The 10,000-nt window shown below is 32.0% G+C and overlaps 4 protein-coding genes across 4 annotated transcripts in view; 1 reads left to right on the top strand and 3 right to left on the bottom strand.

Moving 5' to 3' along the window:
* Lamtor3 (Late endosomal/lysosomal adaptor, MAPK and MTOR activator 3) overlaps positions 1-808 on the bottom strand; it is a 2,721-nt gene extending 1,913 nt beyond the window's left edge. Inside the window, exon 1 of the mRNA XM_043013874.2 lies at positions 693-808. Coding sequence (XP_042869808.1) covers positions 693-701 — 9 coding nt within the window. The 5' untranslated portion in view covers positions 702-808. The remainder of the gene's footprint in view (positions 1-692) is intronic.
* Positions 809-1,160: 352 nt separating this feature from the next.
* Positions 1,161-5,686, top strand: Vps25 (vacuolar protein sorting 25). The gene is made up of 5 exons (XM_043013873.2): positions 1,161-1,252; positions 2,623-2,751; positions 3,029-3,133; positions 4,269-4,399; positions 4,548-5,686. Exons 1-5 carry the CDS (start codon positions 1,203-1,205, stop codon positions 4,658-4,660), a joined length of 528 nt encoding a protein of 175 aa, XP_042869807.2. The 5' UTR covers positions 1,161-1,202; the 3' UTR covers positions 4,661-5,686.
* Positions 5,687-6,388: 702 nt separating this feature from the next.
* LOC122251758 (ankyrin repeat domain-containing protein 27-like) overlaps positions 6,389-10,000 on the bottom strand; it is a 9,702-nt gene continuing 6,090 nt past the window's right edge. The window contains exons 4-6 of the mRNA XM_086547967.1: positions 9,970-10,000; positions 9,688-9,795; positions 6,389-8,733 (exon numbers count right to left, since the gene is read on the bottom strand). The exon at positions 9,970-10,000 is cut by the window's right edge and continues 179 nt beyond it. The gene's annotated coding sequence lies outside the window, so the exon portion shown is untranslated. The remainder of the gene's footprint in view (positions 8,734-9,687; positions 9,796-9,969) is intronic.
* Positions 9,534-10,000, bottom strand: part of LOC122251761 (thymidine kinase, cytosolic-like) — a 1,949-nt gene continuing 1,482 nt past the window's right edge. Inside the window, exons 3-5 of the mRNA XM_086548516.1 lie at positions 9,970-10,000; positions 9,688-9,822; positions 9,534-9,590 (exon numbers count right to left, since the gene is read on the bottom strand). The exon at positions 9,970-10,000 is cut by the window's right edge and continues 179 nt beyond it. Of these exons, the coding sequence (XP_086404642.1) occupies positions 9,534-9,590; positions 9,688-9,822; positions 9,970-10,000 (223 nt within the window). The remainder of the gene's footprint in view (positions 9,591-9,687; positions 9,823-9,969) is intronic.

The raw sequence follows: 10,000 nt of genomic DNA, 5'->3' as shown, positions 1-10,000 counted from the left end.
TGATGAAAACACAATGAACATTACTTAATAACATAGCTTGTGGTTTTGATATCTACTGATGGTTATAATAACTACTAAACATGACCTATCATACATATTTCCACTTAAAGACATATTTCTTTGCATGATTAATACTGTTACAAGAATCAAAGTAATAGAAATAAAAAATTTTGGCTGAAAATTCAAGGAAAAGAGTAAGGAAAGGAAAAGTTTGAATACTAATTCACTACTTAGTGACTAAGCATTTGTGGATCCATTTATGTGTAAAAGAATTATACTAGTGTATGATAAATAAAGTCTACATCCTCCTGTAACGTAATCACCTAAAATGACATTTATTCCTCAACTGAAAGTTATATCCATTTCATACAAAGATATACAAATACTCTTTTTTTTTCCTTCTCTTTATTTAATTTTCTCTGACTTTCACTATCTACCGAACTTAATAACCTCTCTTATTACAAGAATTTCATCTAGAACAAAACAAAATACATTAAATAATAAATTAAACTTTAATACGAAGTTACGCCCCTCTTCTGCCACACGTTCTCTATCCCATAAATCATCGTTATTCTATATCGAAAGAAGATCAATCTCCTCATTCAACTCCATAGTTGCATAAGCATCACATTCCACATCTATTCCTCCTTCCAAAGTATTATTTAAGCAATAAATTAGACACATTTCCTTACCTCGACCATCGTGATCACAAGACCAAAACACAGGGGGATGTTTCTGGGGAATAGATTAGTGGTTTAAGATGTTGGGATTCTTTTTCAGTTTGGGTGTTTGTCTGCCTGATTTTTGGGTGGATTTGGTTTTGGTTGGATTCTTTCTTGAGGGTGTGTTATTTTCTTTGAGGTTGGTGGTAGGTGAGGTGGATTTGAGGACGATGTTAAAAATATCAAAGAATCTAATGTACAAAACTATGATTCGTGACGTTTTTTTGTTAGCTATTTACGTATCAGGCAATAGATATATACTACAACTTTTTTCTATCATTATCATTACAACACCATCTAATTAGCCGACAACAAACAAAAACATCCAAATACAGATATTATAAAAAACCCAAACTGAATATCTAAAAGCAAAAGACCCAAAATAATATCACGATTCACACATAAATCAAAAGGAAATCCACAACCCAAGCCGTAATTATCGCCCTCCATCCCCCTCAGCTGGACCTCCTCGATGCCACAATGACAGACTTCGAGTGGCCTTGGCAATATAATTTTCCTCCCTTTTTTACGTAGGTCACTTCCGAGAGCATGTCAGTATTTAGTTTAGGAGGAATGCATTGCGTAGCTGGTTATAAGAGAGAGTTTGTTTAATTTCCCTTTCGGGGGAACTTGAGAATGCCATGGAGTTGGTATGGGATTTTCTTCCCTTTTGGAAATGATGTTTATGGTTTACGTCTCTGGTCTTTGAGAGGAGTATTAGGTCAGAGGTTGATAGAACAAGAAAGGGAGATGTATGTGTGAGTGATAGGCAGATTGGCTTTCGAAACATTTTTCCCCGGAATTCATTTGGTTATGTGTGATTCCACTTGAAATTTCGTGTCTTCAGGGACGGAAGGCCAGTATTTTCATGTCTAACCCGATAGTGGCACTGTGTCAAGTGATTACTTTGACTTCCATACCTTACATTGTATCAAAGAGCAACAAACATTCACCACAAATATTAACCCATTGATTGCAGTTCTAAATAAATATTTGTGCAGTAGCATGGCTGGTTTACATTGTCTGGCACAGTGCCATCCGTGTCTATGACTGACTGCTTTTGCAACAAGTCATGCCATTCGCTGCTAATGAGTTAAGGCATATTAGAGCAATGATTGATCCCTGTGGTACAATATTTTGTACTGACTGACCAAATTGTGTATGGGATTGGTTTATTGGCCTCTGCTAGAGCACCAACAAGCTCATCAGCTGCACCTGTCTGCATGAAACCAGTGGTGAATGTGTTTCTTTACATTTACCGTGCATGGGAAAATAATATCCTGATATTATTGATGTAAATGCCATAATAAGTTGTTTTGTGTTTTAATTAGTGTAATTTAAACTCAATGTAAAAGTGAATGCAAAAAGTTTAAGACTGAACCATGTAATTTGAATGAACACTTAATGTATATGGAATATCATTAACTTATAACATGCCTAAGTTATCAGGGAATAACTGGCCCAGAAAGTTTATTCTGATATTTGTTAGAGTCATTATATGTGTCATTGTCTCCTCATCATTCTCTCAGATCTATTTTGAATTCTTGTATCCAAGGCTAGTACCACAGATTTTTAGAATTTCATAATTTTTTTCCATATCTCTAAACTATTTTTTTCCCCCCCACTTGGTTCAGAAGCCTCACTAGATTTATAATTTTGTTAAACTTATTGGTTCAAGGAACATTTCAGCATATAAAGGTGTCCCACTACTGAAACCATCTCAAGGCTCATAAATTGATGAATTTAAGAGATCCCATTTTACCTATTAAGCATAAATAAAGTAGCTATACAAATCAAGTATGAAAATTGTACTAAGATAATCTATCATTCTCTCTCTCTCTCTCTCTCTCTCTCTCTCTCTCTCTCTCTCAAATTCATTTTTTTTCTTCTTCTTCCTCAGACTTCAACCCAATGCAGACGTGAGGAAGATCCAGCTGGATGCCTGGTGTGCGCTCGTCTTGAGTTGGGGGAAGAGCAACAATGTCAGCCAGATTGATGTGACAGAAGCCTCTAGCTTGCCTGTCTTCAGGTGGGAAAGTTGAAAGTTTTGTTCAATTTTTGTAAGGAAGCCCCCACCCCCCAAAATAAATAGTTTTTAAATATCTTTGATAGGTGCCTTTCCTTCCCTCTCTTTCTGTGTGTGTTTTATTTATATTCATATTTATTTTATTTTTTATGTTTTTATATTCAAGAAGCTTATTAACATAATATATATTAGACTACCTTACCAATTCTAGCAAAGCTGCAAAAGTCCCTTGAAATCAGTGATTTTAGCTAATTATTTACAACTCATTCATTACTTACAGGAACTCTGCCATCAGCCGTGCTTTACCAGCTGATGCTATTGCAGTTGTCTTAGAAGAACTTGCAAAGCGAGGGAATCTTGAATGGACAGATAAATCGAAAAGGAGGTAGGGTTGAAGTGCACTCTTAAGTGTATCCACCAAAGAGAGTTGCTTGATAAAGTAAGCGTAAGAGGTACATATGGCAAAGGAGAAAATAAAAATTGCTTTAATATGTAATTAATTATTTTGTTCAGGTAGAACAATGTATATTCTGTTAGTTAAACTGTGGACATGGTAGTAAAGTAAGTTTTATAAACTTTTAGTTTACCTGAAAAAAAAGTGCAACTGAGAATTACAGGTTTGCTAAATCCACCATAAGTCTTTGCAAAATTGAACCTGATATAAAATATGGATAATAATATGTTAGACTTTGATAATACTAAACTCATGTGACTTAGAACTTGATGATTTTTTTTTTTTTACCTTACTCAGGAACCTGATTGCAAATTATTATAGGATATAGTATTTTGACATTTTACTTATGATGTTGATATAGTATATTCCATTATAGCCCTCTTAGGGTGTAAAAGATAGGTAGGAGAATAGTTAATTTCAGTGAAATATGATAAAACAAGAAATTTGCTGAAACATGCTGACCCCTGCTATATCCTATATAGCAATAAGTGCTGCATCTTTGTTTTCCAAATTGGTTGTGTTGTGTCTTTCTTATTTAATCTAATAAAAGTCTGTAAAATCTAAAGGTGGGCTTGGTAATAATCAGTTATTATTAAATTTGCAATAACAAAGTAAGAAATTATTAAAAGATCATAAATATAACAACAGTTTCAGCATAAATTTATGTACCCAGTGTCTGTATTTGCAAATATTGAAACTCATTTACTCAGTTATTTTATACATATTCATTGCTTCACTTCCCATATTTCCTTGCACTGCATTGGCTTTGATTTAGTGGAAGTGGAAAATCAGTTAAGAGTATTTGTATATTGAATATCAAGGAAAAGTTGATCCTATGAATATTCAGACATATTCCCCTCCTGCAGTCTTTTAAGTACATGTTTTATATTTTCCATGACGTAGAGAGTCGTATTAAAATCCTCTTCAAATTTGTAGGGGTTACTTATTCTGGAGAAGTTGATCCTATGAATATTCTGACATATTCCCCTCCTGCAGTCTTCTAAGTACATGTTTTATATTTTCCATAACATAGAGAGTCGTATTAAAATCCTCTTCAAATTTGTAGGGGTTACCTATTCTGGAGAAGTCCTGCAGAATGGGGACAACAGATCTACACCTGGGCACAATCCACAAGTCGTATCAACACAGTCAGCACACTCTACGAAATCAACCAGGGGGATGAAACTGCAAGTGAAGGTAAATATGGCTTGCCTTATGTTTTTTATAATGAGAGGTTATGGCTGTTAATTCCTGCGTATTGATAAGTTGATGACTAGAATGTGTATAGAATGTGTAAACTGAAAGAAGCAGATAAAAAAAACAATTGAACTTTTTTTTCTTTCAGAATTTCATGGCTTGGATAGTGATATATTAATGAAAGCACTCAAGAGTTTAGAAGTTTCCGGGAAAATAGAACTAATGGACTTTGGTGACAATCAGGGAGTCAAGTTCCTCTGAGGCTTTGTCATGCTGAATGCATCCTTTTTTTTGCAAGATCCGGTGCCACCACCATCAAGGAACAACTTCTGCAATGTGTTCTTTCTAGTTTCAGTTGAAATATATTCCAAAGATATGAAGAACATTTTCAGTCTGACATGTGATCTTTGTATTGTTTAATTTTGATATTTGATTTTTTAAAAAAGAACACAGGATGGAGAACCTTAACATGTTGGTTTGTATTTTCATGTAATGTTTATTTGTCATTTCAAGAGATTGCATTATAAAACTTTTGCTACTTACATTGATGGTCACACTATAATGAGAAAGTCTGCATGATACAGTAATAATGAAAAATATGTGTATAATTTTGAAAATGCAATTATGTATGTAGTGTTGAAAGAAGGCCTTGGTTCTCTAACTTTAAAAATGCCATTATATATCTGTTAGAATTTGAATAGGTCACTGATACTCAATGATAGAAAATATAATATAATGTATTAATCTAATTATAAACATACTAAAGCTCTGCAATTTATTAAGGTTACTGATATCTATGAAAACAAATAGCAAAATCCGTGTAATTTAGCATTAGACATGACACAAGCCGTCCCTGTAGGAAAGTGTAGTTTTTTATTTGAACATTCAACAGAGCTGGTATGACTGAGTCACGGTGATTAGCCGAAAACAACTCCAGTGGAAAATATTTGATAACATTAGCCAAACCTTAAAATGACACAAGACAAATAAAAAGGTGGTTAAAAAAAAAGAAGAAACATTGTTATTTAATGGCCTTGATTGTCTCCTTATGGATTTTACTTAGGATATATTCAGGGAGCATTTCTGATGCAAGCAGCAGTGTCTAGATAGAGCCTAAGGTTTCAGTGATTGTTTTCACATGCATTTGTAGGTGTAACAGCAAAGATTGTGTGCTTATATCATACATGTATTGATTTTTGTGTGAAAGTATAATACACTGTTATACTTTCTTTTTATTGTAGTCCAAGTCTTGAATATGGAAGTTTGGATATAAAATGTATTTATAAATCTTTGTCTTTTTTTGACTCTTGAAATACATACAAAAGTATATTACGGCATCATTTTTTCATGGGACAAAAGTTAGCAATAATAGATGAATAATTAGCAAACATAAAGTGTAATATTTGTTGTGAGAAGTAGCATTTATGGAATTTCCTTCAAGAAAGGTAAGGGTAAATTTAGTTTTATCAAGTTTAAGTTAACATGGAAATATTTCAGACTTGGAAATACCAATGATATTAAAAACAATCAGATGTTGAAAAGGATGCTAATCTTTTAGTCATCTGATGCACTGAAACACTTGACATGATACGTAATAACCCATTGATAGCGGATGGCATGATTTGCTATCAGGGCAGAGTCGGTCGTAAACACGGATGGCACCATGCCAGACGACATAAGCCCGCCACATGACTGCATACATATTTTATTAAAACTGCAACCACTGGGTTAATTGAAAATCATTAGATTCAATGAATTTCAAAATATATAATTATGCAATGTATTTCATGCTATCTGTTTTCATTGGAAATTACAGTGTAAGTGAGAAGGAACAGAAATGGTAGACAATGAATTGAAATGTATTTACTAAAAAATCACTGAATGCAATTGTTTTTTCATATCATCCTTTACAATATACATTTTCCATTTTTCTTTGGTCTTATTTCACTTTTTTTAATTAAAATTATATGGATAAGAACTATTACAAGATGCTACTTTCAATTTATTATATTAAAAAAATTAACATATAATAAATGCATAACTGGGAACGTCTCACACAATATTAAATATGAAACAATACTTTTGACATATTTTTCACCTTTCAGAATTCTACAACCAAGATCTTATTATCCACTGTATTATACAATGAATGTTTTCATGGTCTTCATGGGAAACCTCATAGAAAAAACAATGTTAATGAAGAACCTTGTTAAGAGTTTAATATCTAATATACAATCAACATGATACAAAGAGTATAAAAGTATAAAATTCTCAACATTTTTCAAAACTTATCATTGATAATTCTCTGTTAAATCTCTTTCACTGGATTCAATTTCTTAAATAACAATGTCACCCTGACCTTAAGAATAATCTTATTCTATGACATGAAACTGAAACATATGATAATTAACATGAAATATTTGTAAGACTTTCACATGAACAAAAACATTATTCCAAAACACAAACACTGTTAATGAATCTCAAGATTATTATTTCTTTTCTTTGACCTAATGCCATGCTGTCTATTTGAAGAGCAAAAAAAAAAAAAAACTACAATTGCATCTTAAGAGCAAGGGCAGTACAATACAAAGCTACTAATTGCTGTATTTAGTAACTGCAGTTCTAGTATTCTAGTGTTCTAACCTGCCTCTCTTTCTCTCTCTTGCTCTTGCTCTCTCACTATGCATAGCTGTAAGTGATGATTTGTCTTGCAAAATACTCATTGCTTCTCTACCACTTTGCATTTGCTTTGTGTTTATGCACTATGTAGATTATTAAGACTGATGCACTTATTAAGCACTTCAAAATATAAAATTGTAAAAGGTGCTTTCAGTGAAAACTCTCTCCAAAAACTAACATGTGATAAACACTAGACTTGTGAAATATCTGTTTATATATAAATATATATATAATATATATAAATATATATATAATATATATAATACAATATAATATATATATTTATATATATAAATATATATATACATACACTCACAAACATAAAAGGATTGCTTTAACTTAAGCTTGAATGTAGCTCAAAAGCTTGTGAGATTTCTAGTGTTTTATTGTGTACTATTTCTGAACCTAGCCCTAGTCCTTGTAACGGACCTAGTAGCTCTAGACTCCAAGACTGATAACGGTGAACATATTTCTTTCAACAATGTCTTCATACAGGCAATTTTTTTGACAAGTGTTCAAATCTAAAAAAAACACTGGAATACATCACTAGACATCACATAATTTCAAAATCTTTTCTGAATGACGTTTAATGCCAGAATATTTAGCTAACCATTTGAGTTTGTTCCTTTACAAAATACTCAGAATGTATGAACTTCAGCCTTCAAAAATATGTATGAAATGGTAACAATGGTATATACTATCACAGCAATGTTAATGTCAAACACACAAAATATGATAGGGATATGAGGTTTGTATGAAGCATTAAAAACAAGCACCAAACTGGAAATTATGACTGGGGGAAAACAAGTCAAAATGGGAGTTATTGGTTAGAAACACACAAAGTATCATTGACACATGAATGTAGTTCTTTCTAAAGCTTTTTTTTTTGTGTCTCATTTAAATGCAACTCAAATGCAGCAGTGTTCAGGTCGTCCTACAGTACATTTCTATGCAATAGTTATAAAAAAAAAAAAAAAAAAAAATGTATGTACGTATATAGATATGTATATGTATATGTATATGTATATGTATCTGTATGTATGTATGTATGTATATGTATATGTATATGTATATGTATATGTATATGTATATGTATACGTATATGTATACGTACATGTATACGTACACGTATACATGTGTGTGTGTGTGTATATACATATGTATATACATATGTATATATATGTATATACATATGTATATACGTATGTATATATATTCATATATATGTATATATATTCATATATATGTATATATATTCATAAATATGTATATATATTCATATATATGTATCTATTTTCATATATATGTATATATTTTCATATATATGTATACATATTCATATATATGTATACATATTCATATATATGTATATATATTCATATATATGTATATATATTCACATATACCTATATATATTCATATATATTTATATATATTTACATATATTTATATATATTGTCTTCCACTTTCAGAACATACATAAAGACAGCAATGCGCTGGTGAGCTTTCTTACATTTTCATCTATACAAAGAAAATCATTATGCCATTTGCATGCTGCAGTTTTCCTTGTCTGACAACAATGTTCCTGTTCCCTCTTTACCGTCCATCAATCGCCGCTTGCAAGTGCTGCTACTTTCAGTGGTCTCCATATTTTCCTGCAGGCACAGAATGAAAATAAATATCACTAAAATACATTGCCACGTAAAAGAAAAGAAAACTGAATGTATCCAACGAAAAGAACTGAATGTATCCAGCCTATTCATGGTAATGGATACATAAACATGTATACATATGGAATGGATACATAAACATGCATACATAAGGTGAGTTAATGGTTTCCACAGTTGTAGTAAACAGAGTTGATGAGATTGACTGTCTGTAAAATGATTACTGTAAATTCATCAGATAAGCATATATTTAGTATTGAATAAATTAGTCTATAACTATTAAGAAAATCTAAATTTATCAGTTCTGACAGTGATTCATAGTGGGATCACTTCTTAATATTCAAAAAGTTCCATTGTATCTCTGACAGCACAACAAACCCACATCTTTGTCAACTTTATATCAGCCTCCACTTGGTAATACACAGCACCAAAAATGAATGGGAACATTAATTCCAATTTACATAAAAAATGGCAGAAATGTATCCATATGTCAAAGGCCATGGGTCATAGGAATACAAGAAATCAGGCATGATTAATTAAAGGAAATATAAAGTAGAATTTACTGAATTTTGAAACTGAAAATCACTAGCCATACAAACAAGATGGACCATTTCAGAAAAGAAATCAAGGAACTTGGAAACAAGACATTATATATGAAATGAACATCATTCTTTTAAATACATCTAAAAAAAACATAAAACCTGCAATATTTTAATAACAATACTAAACAATAATTCAGGGTTTGGGGACAGGGCTCTTGTAACTTCAATTACACTGTGGCTGTCTGTTTATTGTGCTTCTAAATCATATCCTGTGTGCAAGGAATGGCCAGGGTTACCTATCCACTGGCAGATTTATATTTAGCAGAATATAACAAGTCCCAGTATTTCAAGACTTGATGAAACATATCTCAAAATAAACATATCTGTCTATCAACTTTACCTGCACTGGCTTGAGTGGAGAAACCCCTGGTCTCTTCTGTGGGGTTGGGATGAAGAAGCATTTTCTGCAGGTTGCAATGTACATTTCACTTCCCCCAATTACCTCAACCTGCAGGACAGATCCAGATATTTTGTGCTGAGGGTGATAAGGCTGAGAATATTTTTACATACACTTTTTTTTCTTCTTTCCTAATTTTTTTGTTTTTTTCATGCAAAGGCTACAAGGTAATTCCTGACTATATTCAAAACTGGCACCTACATACAAATATTTTGCGATACTTACGGCAGTTTCTGTGGAGGTACGCTTGGTATAA

Source organism: Penaeus japonicus, unplaced genomic scaffold (assembly GCF_977035675.1).
Source record: "Penaeus japonicus unplaced genomic scaffold, GWHDUDI00000001_assembly GWHDUDI00000020, whole genome shotgun sequence".
In the NCBI taxonomy this organism is placed as follows: domain Eukaryota; kingdom Metazoa; phylum Arthropoda; class Malacostraca; order Decapoda; family Penaeidae; genus Penaeus; species Penaeus japonicus.
This window is presented reverse-complemented; position numbering and strand designations above follow the sequence as displayed.

Excerpts from the sequence above, each read along its gene's own strand:
- Vps25 (XM_043013873.2), top strand. The coding sequence starts at position 1,203 with ATGACAGACTTCGAGTGGCCTTGGCAATATAATTTTCCTCCCTTTTTT. Across the intron at positions 2,752-3,028 it reads TCTAGCTTGCCTGTCTTCAG|GAACTCTGCCATCAGCCGTG; the intron begins GTGGGAAAGTTG and ends CATTACTTACAG. Across the intron at positions 3,134-4,268 it reads ACAGATAAATCGAAAAGGAG|GGGTTACCTATTCTGGAGAA; the intron begins GTAGGGTTGAAG and ends TCAAATTTGTAG.